Source organism: Pristiophorus japonicus, chromosome 19 (assembly GCF_044704955.1).
Source record: "Pristiophorus japonicus isolate sPriJap1 chromosome 19, sPriJap1.hap1, whole genome shotgun sequence".
Classification (NCBI taxonomy): Eukaryota; Metazoa; Chordata; class Chondrichthyes; family Pristiophoridae; genus Pristiophorus; species Pristiophorus japonicus.
In genome coordinates, this window is record NC_091995.1 from 59,599,018 (window position 1) to 59,614,634 (window position 15,617).

At 46.8% G+C, this 15,617-nt stretch overlaps 1 protein-coding gene across 4 annotated transcripts; it reads right to left on the minus strand.

The window, feature by feature from the left end:
- Nucleotides 1-790: 790 nt before the first annotated feature.
- Nucleotides 791-14,474, minus strand: LOC139229890 (zinc finger protein 256-like). Of its 4 annotated transcripts, none has more exons than XM_070861520.1 (3): nt 14,377-14,474; nt 13,522-13,606; nt 791-2,185 (listed from the first exon to the last, which is right to left on the minus strand). In XM_070861520.1, the coding sequence occupies exon 3, from the start codon at nt 2,078-2,080 to the stop codon at nt 965-967; it is 1,116 nt and encodes a 371-aa protein (XP_070717621.1). In that variant the 5' UTR covers nt 2,081-2,185; nt 13,522-13,606; nt 14,377-14,474; the 3' UTR covers nt 791-964. The 4 variants fall into 4 exon arrangements, with proteins under 4 accessions (XP_070717621.1, XP_070717623.1, XP_070717624.1 ...); XM_070861522.1 differs by lacking the exon at nt 13,522-13,606 and adding an exon at nt 13,667-13,874; XM_070861523.1 differs by lacking the exon at nt 13,522-13,606.
- Between the last annotated feature and the right edge of the window lie 1,143 nt (nt 14,475-15,617).

Genomic DNA, 15,617 nt, shown 5'->3' on the forward strand with positions numbered 1-15,617 from the left:
AGTGAAGGTTCACGAGGTTGATTCCGGAGATGAGGCGATTGACTTATGAAGATAGATTGGGCCTAAGCACATTGGAGTTCAGAAGAATGAGAGGTGATCTTATCGAAACATAAGATAATGAGGGGGCTCAACAAGGTGGATGCAGAGAGGATATTTCCACTCATAGGGGAAAGTAAAACTAGGGGACATGGTCTTAGAATCAGGGGACACCCATTTAAAACTGAGACGAGGAATTTCTTCTCTGAAGGTTGAAAGTCTGTGGAATTCTCTGCTCAAAAGAGCTGTGGAGGCTGGGTCTTTGAATCTATTTAAAGCAGAGATAGACAGATTTTTGAGCGATTAAGGGAGTAAAGGATTATGGGAAGCAGGCAGGGAAGTGGAACTGAGTCCATGATCAGATCAGCCATGATCTTATTGAATGGCGGAGCAGGCTCGAGGGGCCAAATGGCCCACTCTGGCTCCTATTTCTTATGTTCTCATGTTCTAACTGAACATTTCACCCAGTGTAACCTTGTCTGTAATGAAATATGTGTCATTTAGTAAGCCTCAGGTCCTTGCTCATGTCTGCTGCAGATTCTGGAGATGAGGGGATTGACTTATGACGATAGGTTGAGCCTATACAATTTGGAGTTCAGAAGTATGAGGTGATCTTAGTGTGGCCCTGAAGGACTGTGTCCAGGCTGAAGTTCTGTTCCCTCTGTAAGATCCTCCCCCCAGATTGTCCTTTCTCAGCTCCAGCAAGGTGATGCTAAACACTCAGGTGGGAAAGACAAAAATCCACAGCAATGTGTTGAAAGCAACACTAATTTATGTGTCTATATCTCAAATATTAAACTCCAGTACAGTTACAGGAGTTATTAACATCAGCGTTACAGGAGTTATAAACCCCAACTGTCAGAATGAACACAATTCAGTCTGGGATGTGATTAACAGCAGCAATAACAGCAGAATCCAACCCCTGCAGTCAATTGTGAACTCGCTGGTGGCTCAGCAAGTGGGATGACCGAATGAATCCCTTCCCACACTCGGAGCAGGTGAACGGCCTCTCCCCAGTGTGAATTCGCTGATGTGTCAGCAGGACCGATGAGCTAGTGAATCTCTTTCCACAGTCAGAGCAGGGGAACGGTCTCTCCACAGCATGAACTCGCTGGTGTGTCAGCAAGTCGGATAACTGCGTGAATCCCTTTCCACACTCAGAACAGGTGAACGGCCTCTCGTGAACTCGCTGGTGTCTCAGCAGGTGGGATGACCGAGTGAATCCCTTTCCACATTCAGAGCAGCTGAACGGCCTCTCCCCAGTGTGAACTCGCTGGTGTCTCAGCAGGTGGTATGACAGAGTGAATCCCTTCCCACAGTCGGAGCAGGTGAACGGCCTCTCCCCAGTGTGAAGTCGCTGGTGTCTCAGCAGATGCTCTTTGCTTTTAAAACTCTTCTCACAGTCAGAACATTTAAAAGGCCTCTGCCCAGTGTGAACTCGCTGGTGTATCAGGAGGTGCTGTTTGCTTTTAAAACTCTTCTCACAGTCAGAACATTTAAAAGGTCTCTCCCCAGTGTGAACTCGCTGGTGTGTCAGCAGGTGGGATGACAGAGTGAAACCCTGCCCACATTCAGAGCAGGTGAACGGCCTCTCCCCGGTGTGAACTCGTTGGTGTGTCAGGAGGTGCTGTTTGCTTTTAAAACTTTTCTCACAATCTGAACATTTAAAAGGTCTCTCCCCAGTGTGAACTCGCTGGTGTCTCAGCAGGCTGCATGATGCAGTGAATCCCATCCCACAGTCGGAGCAGGTGAACGGCCTCTCCCCAGCGTGACCTCGCTGATGTGTCAGCAGGCTGGATAACTGAGTGAATCCCTTCCCACAGTCGGAGCAGGTGAACGGCCTCTCCCCAGTGTGACTTCGCCGATGTATTTCCAGCTGGGATGGGTAATTGAATTGTTTCCCACAATCCCCACATTTACATGGTCTCTCCCCAGTGTGACTGTGCTTGTGTCTCTCCAGGTTGGATGATTGGCTGAAGCCTTGTCCACACACAGAGCACGTGTACCGTTTCTCCCCACTGTGAACAGTGCCTTCTGCTTCCATGGTCAAAAGCTGATGATATTCCAGTCCCAATGGATCGAGTGACTGTCAGATCTTGGTGATGTTTGGTTTGAGCTTCCAGTCTACAAATCCTCCCCTTTTAACACCCTGTAAAATAAATTTCAAACAGGAAAAAGGGAGTGTGAGAGAGAACCCACAAAAACACAAAGGCAGGTTGTGAAATTGAGCTTAATGAATCTGTCATTTGTGGGGCCAGCACTAGAAAAAAGTGACCATGAAAGCTGCCGGATTGTCGTAAAAACACATCTGGGTCAGTACTGTCCTTCAGGGAAGGGAACCCACCTCCCTTGACAGTCCCACATGGGAAATTGTTGTTCCCACTGGGCCCAGAATTACTGGGGGTGAAACCCAGCAGCTTCTCCCCCTTCTCCACTCCAGCTCAAACTGATGCAACAAACAGACCCACACAGGAGGCCAGGGAGCGACTTCCACATCCAGCGCCCACCCTGACACAGAGCGGCTGGGAATTGCTGGGCCTGCTGTATAAACGCAAGTTGTTGTTTTCCTGGTGTGGGGGAGGTGCTGCCCCCGGGGTTTGCTGGTGCCGGGCCCGGCGGCTCTGACTCGGGGCCCGAGAGCCGCACTCGGTGTTGCCCGGGGCCCGGGAGCCGCACTCGGTGTTGCCCGGGGCCTGAGAGCCGCACTCGGTGTTGCCCGGGGCCCGAGAGCCGCACTCGGTGTTGCCCGGGGCCCGGGAGCTGCACTCGGTGTTGCCCGGGGCCCGAGAGCCGCACTCGGTGTTGCCCGGGGCCCGAGAGCTGCGATCGGTGTTGCCCGGGGCCCGAGAGCCACACTCGGTTAAAAAGGAGGCAGACAAAAAACAGGAAACTATAAACCTAACATCTGTGGTTGGGAAAATGTTGAAGAGTTCAATCTTAAAGAAGCATTAGCACGACATTTGGAAAAACATAATTCGGTCAGGCAGAGTCAGCATGGATTTATGAAGGAGAAGTTAAGTTTGACAAATTTGCTGCAATTCTTTGAGCATGTAACCAACAGGGTGGATAAAGTGGGTGTGGTGTATTTGGATTTCCAGAAGGCATTTGACAAGGTGCCACATAAAAGGTTACTGCACAAGATAAAAGTTCACGGGGTTGGTGTTAATATATTAGCATGGATAGAGGATTGGCTAACCAACAGAAAACAGAGAGTCGGGGTAAATGGTTCATTTTCCGTTTGCCAATCAGTAACTAGTGGGGTGCCGCAGGGAACGGTGCTGGGACCCCAACTATTTACAATCTATATTAACGACTTGGAAGAAGGGACCGACTGTAACGTAGCCAAGTTTGCTAGCGATTCAAAGATGGGAGAAAAAGCAATGTGTGAGCAGGACACAAATAATCTGCAAAAGCGAGTGGGCAATAATTTGGCAGATGGAGTATAATGTTGGAAAGTGTGAGGTCATGCACTATGGCAGAAAAAAAATCAAAGAGCAAGTTATTATTTAAATGGAGAATGATTGCAAAATGCTGCAGTACAGCAGGACTTGGGGGTACTTGTGCATGAAACACAAAAGGTTAGTATGCAGGTACAGCAAGTGATCAGGAAGCCCAATGCAATCTTGGTCTTTATTGCAAAGGGGCTGGAGTATAAAAGCAGGGAGGTCTTGCTACAGTTATACTGGCTATTGAGGAGGCCATACCTGGAATACTGCGTGCAGTTTTGGTTTCCATATTTACAAAAGGATATACTTGCTTTGGAGGAAGTTGAGAGAAGGTTCACTAGGTTGATTCCAGAGATGAAGGGTTGAGAAAAGGTTCAGGAGGTTGGGCCACCACTCATTGAATTCAGAAGAATGAATGAGAGGTGATTTATCGAAACGTATGAGATTATGAGGGGGCTTGACAAGGTGGTAGCAGAGAGGATGTTTCCACTGATAGGGGAGACTAGAACTAGGGGGCATAATCTTAGAATAAGAGCCCCCCCATTTAAAACTGAGGGGAGGAGGAATTTCTTCTCTGAGGGTCGTAAATCAGTGCAATTCGCTGCCTCAGAGAGCTGTGGAAGCTGGGACATTGAATATATTTGAGAGAGAGATAGACAGTGTCTTAACCGATAAGAGAATAAGGGGTTATGGGGAGCGGACAGGGAAGTGGAGCTGAGTCCATGATCGGATCAGCCATGATTGTATTAAACGGCGCAACAGGCTAGAGGGGCCATATGGCCTACTCCAGCTCCTATTTCTTATATTCTTATTTTCTTATATAGTGGGTGTCTGGTATGGAAGTGTGGATTTGACTCTGCATCTCTGGTATGTCCGGGGTCAAGGAGGCCTATAAAGGCTTGTCAGAGGAGGAGTTCAGGCAGTTGAGCAGCGCGAGTCCGGAGTCGAGGAGGCCTATAAAGGCTCATTGGAGGAGGAGTTTGGGCAGTTGAGCAGTGAGAGTCCGGGGTCGAGGAGGCCTATAAAGGCTCATTGGAGGAGGAGTTTGGGCAGTTGAGCAGTGAGTCTGGGGTCGGTGAGGCCTATAAAGGCTCATCGGAGGAGGAGTTCGGGCAGTTGAGCAGCGCGAGTCTGGGGTTGGTGAGGCCTATAAAGACTCGTCGGAGGAGGAGTTCGGGCAGTTGAGCAGTGCAAGTCCGGGTTCGAGGAGGCCTATAAAGACTCGTGTGCGGGAAGTGTGTCCACCTCCAGCTCCTGACGGACCGCATTGCGGCACTGGAGCTGCGGGTGGATTCACTTTGGAGCATCCACGATGCTGAGAGTGACGTGAATAGCACGTTTAGTGAGCTGGTCTTACCACAGGTAACGGGTACACAGCCAGATAGGGAATGGGTGACCAACAGGAAGAGCAGTGCAAGGAAGTTAGTGCAGGGGTCCGCTGCAGTCATCACCCTGCAAGACAGATACACCACTTTGAGTACTGTTGAGGGGGATGACTCATCAGGGGAGGGCAGCAGCAGCCAAGTTCATGGCACCGTGGCTGGCTCTGCTGCACATGAGGGCAGGAAAAGGAGTGGGAGAGCAATAGTGATAGGGGATTCAATTGTAAGGGGAATAGCTAGACGTTTCTGCGGCCGCAACCGAGACTCCAGGATGGAATGTTGCCTCATTGGTGCAAGGGTCAAGGATGTCTTGGAACGGGTGCAGGACATTCTGAAAAGGGAGGGTGAACAGTCAGTTGTCGTGGTGCATATAGGGACCAATGACATAGGTAAAAAACGGGATGTAGTCCTACAAAACAAATTTAGGGAGCTTGGAGTTAAATTTAAAAAGTAGGACCTCAAAAGTAATAACATCAGGATTGCTACCAGAGCCATGTGCTAGTCAGAGTAGGAATCGCAGGATAGCTCAGATGAATATGTGGCTTGAGGAGTGGTGCAGAAGGGAGGGATTCAAATTCCTCGGACATTGGAACCGGTTCTGGGGGAGGTGGGACCAGTACAAACCGGACGGTCTGCACCTGGGCAGGACAGGAACCAATGTCCTGGGGGGAGTGTTTGCTAGTGCTGTTGAGGAGGAGTTAAACCAATATGACAGCGGGTTGGGAACCTAGGCAGGGAGACAGAGGGAAATAAAATAGAGGCAGAAGCAAAAGATAGAAAGGAGAATAATAAAAGTGGAGGGCAGAGAAACCCAAGGCAAAAACAAAAAGGGCCACATTACAACAAAATTCTAAAGGAGCAAAGTGTGTTAAAAAGACAAGCCTGAAGGCTCTGTGCCTCAATGCGAGGAGTATTCGGAATAAGTTGGATGAATTAAATGCGCAGATAGCAGCTAACGGATACGATGTGATTGGCATCACGGAGACATGGCTTCAGTGTGACCAAGGCTGGGAACTCAACATCCAAGGATATTCAGCATTTAGTAAGGATACATAGAAACATAGAAAATAGGTGCAGGAGTAGGCCATTCGGCCCTTCTAGCCTAAACAGAAAGGAAAAGGAGGCTGGATGATGTTGCTGGTTAAAGAGGAAATCAATGCATTTGTAAGGAAGGGCATTAGCCTGGATGATGTGGAGTCGGTACGAGTGGAGCTACGGAATTCCAAAGGACAGAAAACGCAAGTGGGAGTTGTATAGACCATCAAATAATAGTAGTGAGGTTGGGGACAGCATCAAACAAGAAATAAAGGATGTGTGCAATAAAGGTACAGCAGTAATCATGGGCGACTTTAATCGACATATTGATTGGGCTAACCTAACTGGTAGCAATGCGGTGGAGGAGGATTTTCTGGAATGTATTAGGGATGGTTTTCTGCACCAATATGTCGAGGAACCAACCAGGGAGCTGGCCATCCTAGACTGGGTGATGTGTAATGAGAAGGGACTAATTAGCAATCTTGTTGTGCGAGGCCCCTTAGGGAAAAGTGACCATAATATGGTAGAATTCCTTATTAAGATGGAGCGTGACAAAGTCAATTCGGAAACTAGGGTGTTGAACATAAGGAAAGGTAACTTCGACGGTATGAATAGACTGGCAAAGGATACTTAAAGGGTTGATGCTGGATAAGCAATGGCAAACATTTAAAGATCACAAACTTCAACAATTGTACATCCCTGTCTGGAGTTAAAATAAAACGGGGAAGGTGGCTCAACCATGGCTAACAAGGGAAATTAAGGATAGTGTTAAAGCCAAGGAAGAGGCATATAAATTAGATAGAAAAAGCAACAAACCTGACCACTGGGAGAAATTTAGAATTCAACCGAGGAGAACTAAGGGTTTAATTAAGAGGGGGAAAATAGAGTACGTGAGGAAGCTTGCAGGGCACATAAAAACTGACTGCAAAAGCTTCTACAAATATGTGAAGAGAAAAAGATTAGTAAAGGCAAACATAGGTCCCTTGCAGTCAGATTCAGGTGAATTTATAATGAGGAACAAAGAAATGGCAGACCAATTGAACCAATACTTTGGTTCTGTCTTCATGAAGAAAGATTCAAATAACCTTCCGAATGTACTAGGGGACAGTGGGTCTAGTGAGAAGGAGGAACTGAAGGATATCCTTATTAGGCGGGAAATTGTGTAAGAGAAATTGATGGGATTGAAGGCTGATAAATTCCCGGGGCCTGATAGTCTGCATCCCAGAGTACTCAAGAACGTGGCCCTAGAAATAGTGGATGCATTGGTGATCATTTTCCAACAGTCTATCGACTCTGGATCAGTTCCTATGGACTGGAGGATAGCTAATGTAACACCACTTTTTTAAAAAGTAGGGAGAGAAAACGGGTAATTATAGACTGGTTAGCCTGACATCAGTAGTGGGAAAATGTTGGAATCGATCATTAAGGATGAAATAGCAGCGCATTTGGAAAGCAGTGACAGGATCTGACCGAGTCAGCATGGATTTATGAAAGGGAAATCATGCTTGACGAATCTTCTGGAATTTTTTGAGGATGTAACTAGCAGAGTGGACAAGGGAGAACCAGTGGATGTGTATTTGGACTTTCAAGAGGTTTTTGACAAGGTCCCGCACAAGAGATTGGTGTGCAAAATAAAAGCGCATGGTATTGGGGGTAATGTACTGGCGTGGATAGAGAACTGGTTGGCAGACAGGAAGCAGAGAGTCAGGATAAAAGTGTCCTTTTCAGAATGGCGGGTAGTGACTAGTGGAGTGCTGCAGGGCTCAGTGCTGGGACCCCAGCTCTTTACAATATACATTAACAATTTACATGAAGACTAGAGTGTAATATCTCCAAGTTTGCAGATGACACTAAACTGGGTGACGGTGTGAGCTGTGAGGAGGATGCGAAGAGGCTGCAGGGTGACTTGGACAGGTTCGGTGAGTGGGCAAATGCATGGCAGATGCAGTATAATGTGGATAAACATGAGGTTATCCATTTTGGGGGCAAAAACACGAAGGCAGAATATAATCTGAATGGCAGCAGATTAGGAAAAGGGGAGATGCAAGGAGACCTGGGTGTCATGGTTCATCAGTCACTGAAAGTGGGCACGCAGGTACAGCAGGTGGTAAAGATGGCAAATGGTAAAGGGGTCAGAGGGTCTAGTAAGGAGGAGGAACTGAGGGACATCTTTATTAGTCGGGAAATTGTGTTGGGGAAATTGATGGGATTGAAGGCCGATAAATCCACAGGGCCTGACGGACTGCATCTCAGAATACTTAAGGAGGTGGCCTTGGAAATAGCGGCTGCATTGACAGTCATTTTCCAACATTCCATTGACTCTGGATCAGTTCCTATCGAGTGGAGGGTAGCCAATGTCACCCCACTTTTTAAAAAAGGAGGGAAGAGAGAAAACAGGGAATTATAGACCGGTTAGCCTGACATCAGTAGTGGGTAAAATGATGGAATCAATTATTAAGGATGTCATAGCAGCGCATTTGGAAAGAGGTGACATGATAGGTCCAAGTCAGCATGGATTTGTGAAAGGGAAATCATGCTTGACAAATCTTCTGGAATTTTTTGAGGATGTTTCCAGTAAAGTGGACAAGGGAGAACCAGTTGATGTGGCATATTTGGACTTTCAGAAGGCTTTCGACAAGGTTCCACACAAGAGATTAATGTGCAAAGTTAAAGCACATGGGATTGGGGGTAGTGTGCTGACGTGGATTGAGAACTGGTTGGCAGATAGGAAGCAAAGAGTAGGAGTAAATGGGGACTTTTCAGAATGGCAGGCAGTGACTAGTGGGGTACCGCAAGGTTCTGTGCTGGGGCCCCAGCTGTTTACACTGTACATTAATGATTTAGATGAGGGGATTAAATGTAGTATCTCCAAATTTGCGGATGACACTAAGTTGGGTGGCAGTGTGAGCTGCGAGGAGGATGCTATGAGGCTGCAAAGTGACTTGATAGGTTAGGTGAGTGGGCAAATGCATGGCAGATGAAGTATATTGTCGATAAAGTGAGGTTATCCACTTTGGTGGTAAAAACAGAGAGACAGACTATTATCTGAATGGTGACAGATTAGGAAAAGGGGAGGTGCAACGAGACCTGGGTGTCATGGTACATCAGTCATTGAAGGTTGGCATGTAGGTACAGCAGGCGGTTAAGAAAGCAAATGGCATGTTGGCCTTCATAGCGAGGGGATTTGAGTACAGGGGCAGGGAGGTGTTGCTACAGTTGTACAGGGCCTTGGTGAGGCCACACCTGGAGTATTGTGTACAGTTTTGGTCTATTAACTTGAGGAAGGACATTCTTGCTATTGAGGGAGTGCAGCAAAGATTCACCAGACTGATTCCCAGGATGGTGGGACTGACCTATCAAGAAAGACTGGATCAACTGGGCTTGTATTCACTGGAGTTCAGAAGAAGGAGAGGGGACCTCATAGAAACGTTTAAAATTCTGATGGGTTTAGACAGGTGAGATGCAGGAAGAATGTTCCCAATGTTGGGGAAGTCCAGAACCAGGGGTCACAGTCTAAGGATAAGGGGTAAGCCATTTAGGACCGAGATGAAGAGAAACTTCTTCACCCAGAGAGTGGTGAACCTGTGGAATTCTCTACCACATAAAGTTGTTGAGGCCAATTCACTAAATATATTCAAACGGGAGTTAGATGAAGTCCTTATTACTAGGGGGATCAAGGGGTATGGCGAGAAAGCATGAACTCATTGAATGGCGGTGCAGGCTAGAAGGGCCGAATGGCCGACTCCTGCACCTATTTTCTATGTTTCTATGTTTCTATGGTATGTTGACCTTCATAGCTTAGGGATTTGAATTTAGGAGCAGGGAGGTCTTAATGCAGTTGTACAGGGCCGTAGTGAGGCCTCACCTGGAATGTTGTGTTCAGTTTTGGTCTCCTAATCGGAAGGATATTCTTGCTATTGAGGGAGTGCAGCGAAGGTTCACCAGACTGATTCCAGGGATGGCTGGACTGTGATATGAGGAGAGACTGGATCAACTGGGCCTTTATTCACTGAAGTTTAGAAGGATGAGAGGGGATCTCATAGAAACATGCAAGATTCTGACAGGACTGGACAGGATGCAGCAAGAATGTTCCCGATGTTGGGGAAGTCCAGAACCAGGGAACATAGTCTTAGGATAAGGGATAAGCCATTTAGGACTGAGATGATGAGAAACTTCTTCATTCAGAGAGTTGTTAACCTGTGGAATTCCCTGCCGCAGAGAGTTGTTGATGCCAGTTCATTGGATATATTCAAGAGGGAGTTAGATATGGCCCTTACGGTTAAGCGGATCAAGGGGTATAGAGAGAAAGCAGGAAAGGGGTACTGAAGGAATGATCAGCCATGATCTCATTGAATGGTGGTGCAGGGTCGAAGGGACTACTCCTGCACCTATTTTCTATGTTTCTATGTGGATGAGTGTTTTACTCTGTATGTTAGTTTCTGATACGAGAGCGTGGATTTTATCCTGTACTTGTCAACTTCTGGTAATTGCCTGTAGGTTTCATTCTGTATCAAAAAGGACCACATTACAACATAATTCTAAAAGGACAGAGAGTGTTAAAAAAACAAGCCTGAAGGCTCTGAGTCTCAAAGCGAGAAGCATCCGTAAAAAGGTGGACGAATTAACTGCACAGATAGCTGTTAACAGACAATATGTAATTGGGATTACAGAGACATGGCTCCAGGGTAACCAAAGCTGGGAACATTACATCCAGGGGTATTCAATATTCAGGAAGGATAGCCAGAAAGGAAATGGAGGTGGGGGTAGCATTAATGGTTAAAGAGGAGGTTAATGCAATAGTAAGGACGGACATTAGCTGGGATGATGCGGAATCGATATGGGTAGAGCTGCAAAACACCAAAGGGCAGAAAACGTTAGTTGGGGTTGTGAACAGACCACCAAACAGGAGTAGGGAGGTTGGGGATGGCATCAAACAGGAAATTAGGGATGCGTGCAATAAGGGTACAGCAGTTATCATGGCTGACTTTATTGATTGGCTAACCAAACTTGTAGCAATACTGTGGAGGAGGATTTCCTGGAGTGTATAAGGGATGGTTTTCTAGACCAATATGTCGAGGAACCAACTGGAGAGCAGGCCATCCTAGACTGGGTCCTGTGTAACGAGAGGGGATTAATTAGCAATCTGGTTTTGCATGGCTCCTTGGGGAAGAGTCACCATAATATGATAGAATTCTTCATTAAGGTAGAGAGCGACACAGTTAACTCAGAGGCTAGGGTCCTGAACTTAAAGGAAACTTCGATGGTATGAGACGTGATTTGGCTGGGATAAATTGGCGAATGATACTTAAACGGTTGACGGTGCATAGGCAATGACAGACATTTAAAGATCACATGGATGTATTACAACTATTGTACATCCCTGTCTGACATAAAAATAAAACCGGAAAGGTGGCTCAACCGTGGCTAACAAGGGAAATTAGGGACAGTGTCAAATCCAAGGAAGTGGCATATAAATTGGCCAGAAAAAGCAGCAAACCTGAGGACTGGAAGAAATTTAGAATTCAGCAGAGGAGGACTAAGGGTGTAATTAGGAGGGGGAAATAGGATACAAGTGTAAGCTTGCAGGGAACATAAAAAACTGACTGCAAAAGCTTCTATAGATATGTAAAGAGAATAAGATTAGTGAAGTCTAATGCAGTCCCCTTGCAGTCAGAATCAGGTGAATTCATAATGGGGAACAAGGAAATGGCAGACCAATTGAACAAATACTTTGGTTCTGTCTTCACTAAGGAAGACACGAATAACCTCCCAAAAATACTAAGGACCGAGGAGCTAGCGGGGAGGAGGAACTGAGGGAAATCCTTATTAGTCAGGAAATGTTTGTCGGGAAACTGATAGAACTGAAGGCCGATAAATCCCCAGGGCCTGATAGTCTGCATCCCAGAGTAGTTAAAGTGGCTCTAGAAATAGTAGATGCATTGGTGGTAATTTTCCCAAATTCCATGGACTCTGGATCAGTACCTATGGATTGGAGGGTAGCTAATGTAACCCACTTTTTAAAAAAGGAGGGAGAGAGAAAACAGGGAATTATAGGCCGGTTAGCCTGATATTGGTGGTGGGGAAAATGCTGGAATCAATTATTAAAGATATAATAGCAGAGTATTTGGAAAACAGTGACAGGATCGGTCCAAGTCAGCATGGATTTATGAAAGGGAAATCATGCTTGACAAATCTTCTAGACGTTTTTGAGGATGTAACAATAGAGTGGATAAGGGAGAACCAGTGGATGTGGTGTATTTGGAATTTCAAAAGGCTTTTGACAAGGTCCCACACAAGAGATTAGTATGCAAAATTAAGGCACGTGGTATTGGGGGTAATGTGTTGACATGGAGGGAGAACCAATTGGCAGACAGGAAGCAAAGAGTGGGAATAAACAGGTCCTTTTCAGAATGGCAGGCAGTGACTAGTGGGGTGCCGCAAGATTCAGTGCTGGGATCTGTTATTTACAATATACATTAATGATTTAGACGAAGGAATTTAATGTAATAGCTCCAAGTTTGCAGATGACACTAAGCTGGGTGGCAGTGAGAGCTGTGAGGCGGATGCTAAGAGGCTGCAGGGTGACTTGGACAGGTTAGGTGAGTGGGCAATTGCATGGCAGATGCAGTATAATGTGGATAAATGTGAGGTTATTCATTTTGGTGGCAAAAACAGGAAGGCAGATTATTATCTGAATGGTGACAGGTTAGTAAAAGGGGAGGACACCTGGATGTCATGGTATATCAGTCACTGAAGGTAGGCATGCAGGTGCAGCAGGCAATAAAGAAAGCAACTGGCATGCTGGCCTTCATAGTGAGGGGATTTGAGTGAAGGAGCAGAGAGGTCTTACTGCAGTTGTACAGGGCCTTGGTGAGACCACATCTTGAGTATTGTGTGCAGTTTTGGTCTCTTAATCTGAGCAAGGATGTGCTTGCTATTGAGGGAGTGCAGCGAAGGTTCACCAGATTAATTCACGGGATGGCAGCACTGACATATGAAGAAAGACTGGATCAGCTAGGCTTACACTCACTGGAATTTAGAAGAATGAGAGGGGATTTCATAGAAACATATAAAATTATGACAGGACAGGTTAGATGCAGGAAGAATGTTCCTGATGTTGGAGAAGTCCAGAACCAGGGGTCACAGTCTAAGGATAAGTGGTAAGCCATATCGGACTGAAATGAGGAGAAACTTTTTCACCCAGAGAGTGGTAAACCTGTGCAATTCTCTATCACAGAAAGTAGTGGAGTCCAGTTCGTTGGATATATTTAAGAGGGAGTTAGATTTGGCCTTTACAGCTAAGGGGATCAGGGAGAGAAAGCGGGAGTGGGGTACTGAAGTTGCATGATCAACCATGATTATATTGAATGGCAGTGCAGGCTCGAATGGCCTGCTCCTGCACCTATTTTCTATGTTTCTATGTATCTTTCCATTCCTGGTGTGTGAGTGTGTATTTTGCGCTGTATGTGTCCATCTGATTCTACTGCTCCATGTGGTTGTAAGATTCACAATGTAACTCTGCCACTTCGGATCACTGTGGGACTGACAGCTTCTGCTGCCTGTGACAATAGGATTGAGGCCAGTTCTGTCTCTCTGCGGTCTGTGAGTGATAATCTACTTACTGTGTGTGAGAAGGAGCTGCCTGCACGGTTCCTTGTGTTCTGGGTGGAAGAAAGATCACATTTGTTCTGGCTGAAGAATTTTGCTCTGAGAATAAGGCGAGAACATTAGTTCTAAGATATGGATGCAGGGGAGAATATGATGTACCTGAGGGAGCGACAATGTATCTCTCGATCACCAGCAACATGGTTCTGGAGAACTCAGTTCACCGAAACAATATAAGCGGTCTTTAAAATATCTTCTCCCACACTCCTCTCCTGGTGCCTGCAATAGATGCACTTTGTGAAACTCCCCACATCCTCACTGTCAGGCTGTGTTTCCACTGCTCACTGTCCGGCTGTGTTTCCACTGCTCACTGTCCAAGAAGAACAGACACGGTGAGATTGGAACTGAATCAGGAACATTCACTACTGATTTGGGGAAAGAAAGCAGTAATGATTTGAAAGAGCGAGGTGGTTTACTTTCTCTGTTACCTTACACTGTCCACACACAGCCCGAGAATGGCCTCTCCCTTCCCCCACTCACTCCATGTTCCGGAACAAGTTCCTGCTTCACTCTGCCTCTTACACACAGCCCCCGACGGAACTAAACCAGGAACATTCACGACTGGTTTGGAGAGAGAAAGCAGCAGATTGTAAATAGCAGATTCTGCCCATTCTGTCTCCCTTACCCTGGACACACGCTGTCCACACACAGCCCGAGAATGGCCTCTCCCTTCCCCCACTCACACCACACACTGAGACTGGTTCTTGGTCCACTCTGCCCCTTACACACAGCCCCCGACTCCCCCAGGACTCAATGCCGATCTCTGAGCCCAGCTGCGGACACGCTCCCAAAGCGCTGCGCTGCTGCCTTACCTCGGGGCCGCGGTGTCTCCATTCCCGGCTGTTTTAAACCATCTTCTTCTGCTCACTGAGTGAATGGCGATCACAGGCAGGGCTGGGGGAGGGGAGGGCGCATGCGCTCTTCTGCGCACTGGAAATCGACACGGGGGCGGGGCTTATTCGCGCATGCGCACCTCTCTGCACTAATTCAGCCTATAAAAATCAAAGTGCACTTTTCCCAATTTAGTTTTATGAGAATCTGAGCAAAGGAACTAGGCCTGGGGGGAAAGGACAGAGAATGATTAAAGCTGGGAGCCTTGTCCCTTGGAGATGCTCAATTTGGGATCATTCCGTGCAGGGTATTTCTCGCCATGAGCCCGTCTTCACAAAGCAATCCTGCAGCAACATCGGAGGGACGAGGGAGTGGGAGTGTTTGTTGTTACCGTGCAGGATTTAATATCTGACAGAAACAGTCCGAGATCAGTTTAATTAGAGTAAAACACTCGGTCACTGAGAGTAATACCGAACGGCCCTGAGCTGCAGGATTGCAGAGATTACAACAGGCCGGTGAGGGTTAAATGTGGGCCATTGTTTCTCTCACTCTCTGACACTGTCCCGCAGTGTGGGATTAATAATGTGTCTGTCTCTGGTACAATATCAGTGAGAGAGGAGACTGCATCTTCTGTCTCTCCAATGGGAACTTTCAGGATAAAACGGGACTTCACAGGTCAATCTGGAACTGATACTGTGCATGTCTTTCTGTGTCTCACCGCCCTACCTCGCACTCTCCTGTCTCTCGCTCAGCCCTCTCCCCTCGCTCTGTCTCTCTGTTGCTATCCGCTCTCTCTTGTACTGGTTGTGAAGGCGGATACTGTTATATAGCGTGACGTGGAAACACTGTTGGACGTGTAAGACTGATAATGTCTCTTTTTCTCTCTTTGGTGCAATACGTGAATGTGTGGCACTGTTACTGAGCGTAATATGGAGACACTGATACAAAGTGTCTGCCTCTCTGTCTTTTCCGCTGGTGCTGTACATAAATATGGAATACTATTACTGAGCTTAAGATGGAGACACATTTCGGAAGTTTAAGACTGATACTGTGTCTGTCTCTCTCTCTCTCTCTCTCCCTCTGATAGCCATCTCTGGGTGTTGAGTATGGGATGGATAGGACACCAGTTACTGTTATATGTCCCTCATTTTCGGAGGACAGAGAGAAAAAGAGAGGCCGCAGGGGCGGTGAGCTCATCATTTGTATTTTCATGTTAGTCAAA

Bases quoted from the DNA above. Each gene is read 5' to 3' on its own strand.
- LOC139229890 (XM_070861523.1), bottom strand. From the start codon at position 2,080: ATGGAAGCAGAAGGCACTGTTCACAGTGGGGAGAAACGGTACACGTGC.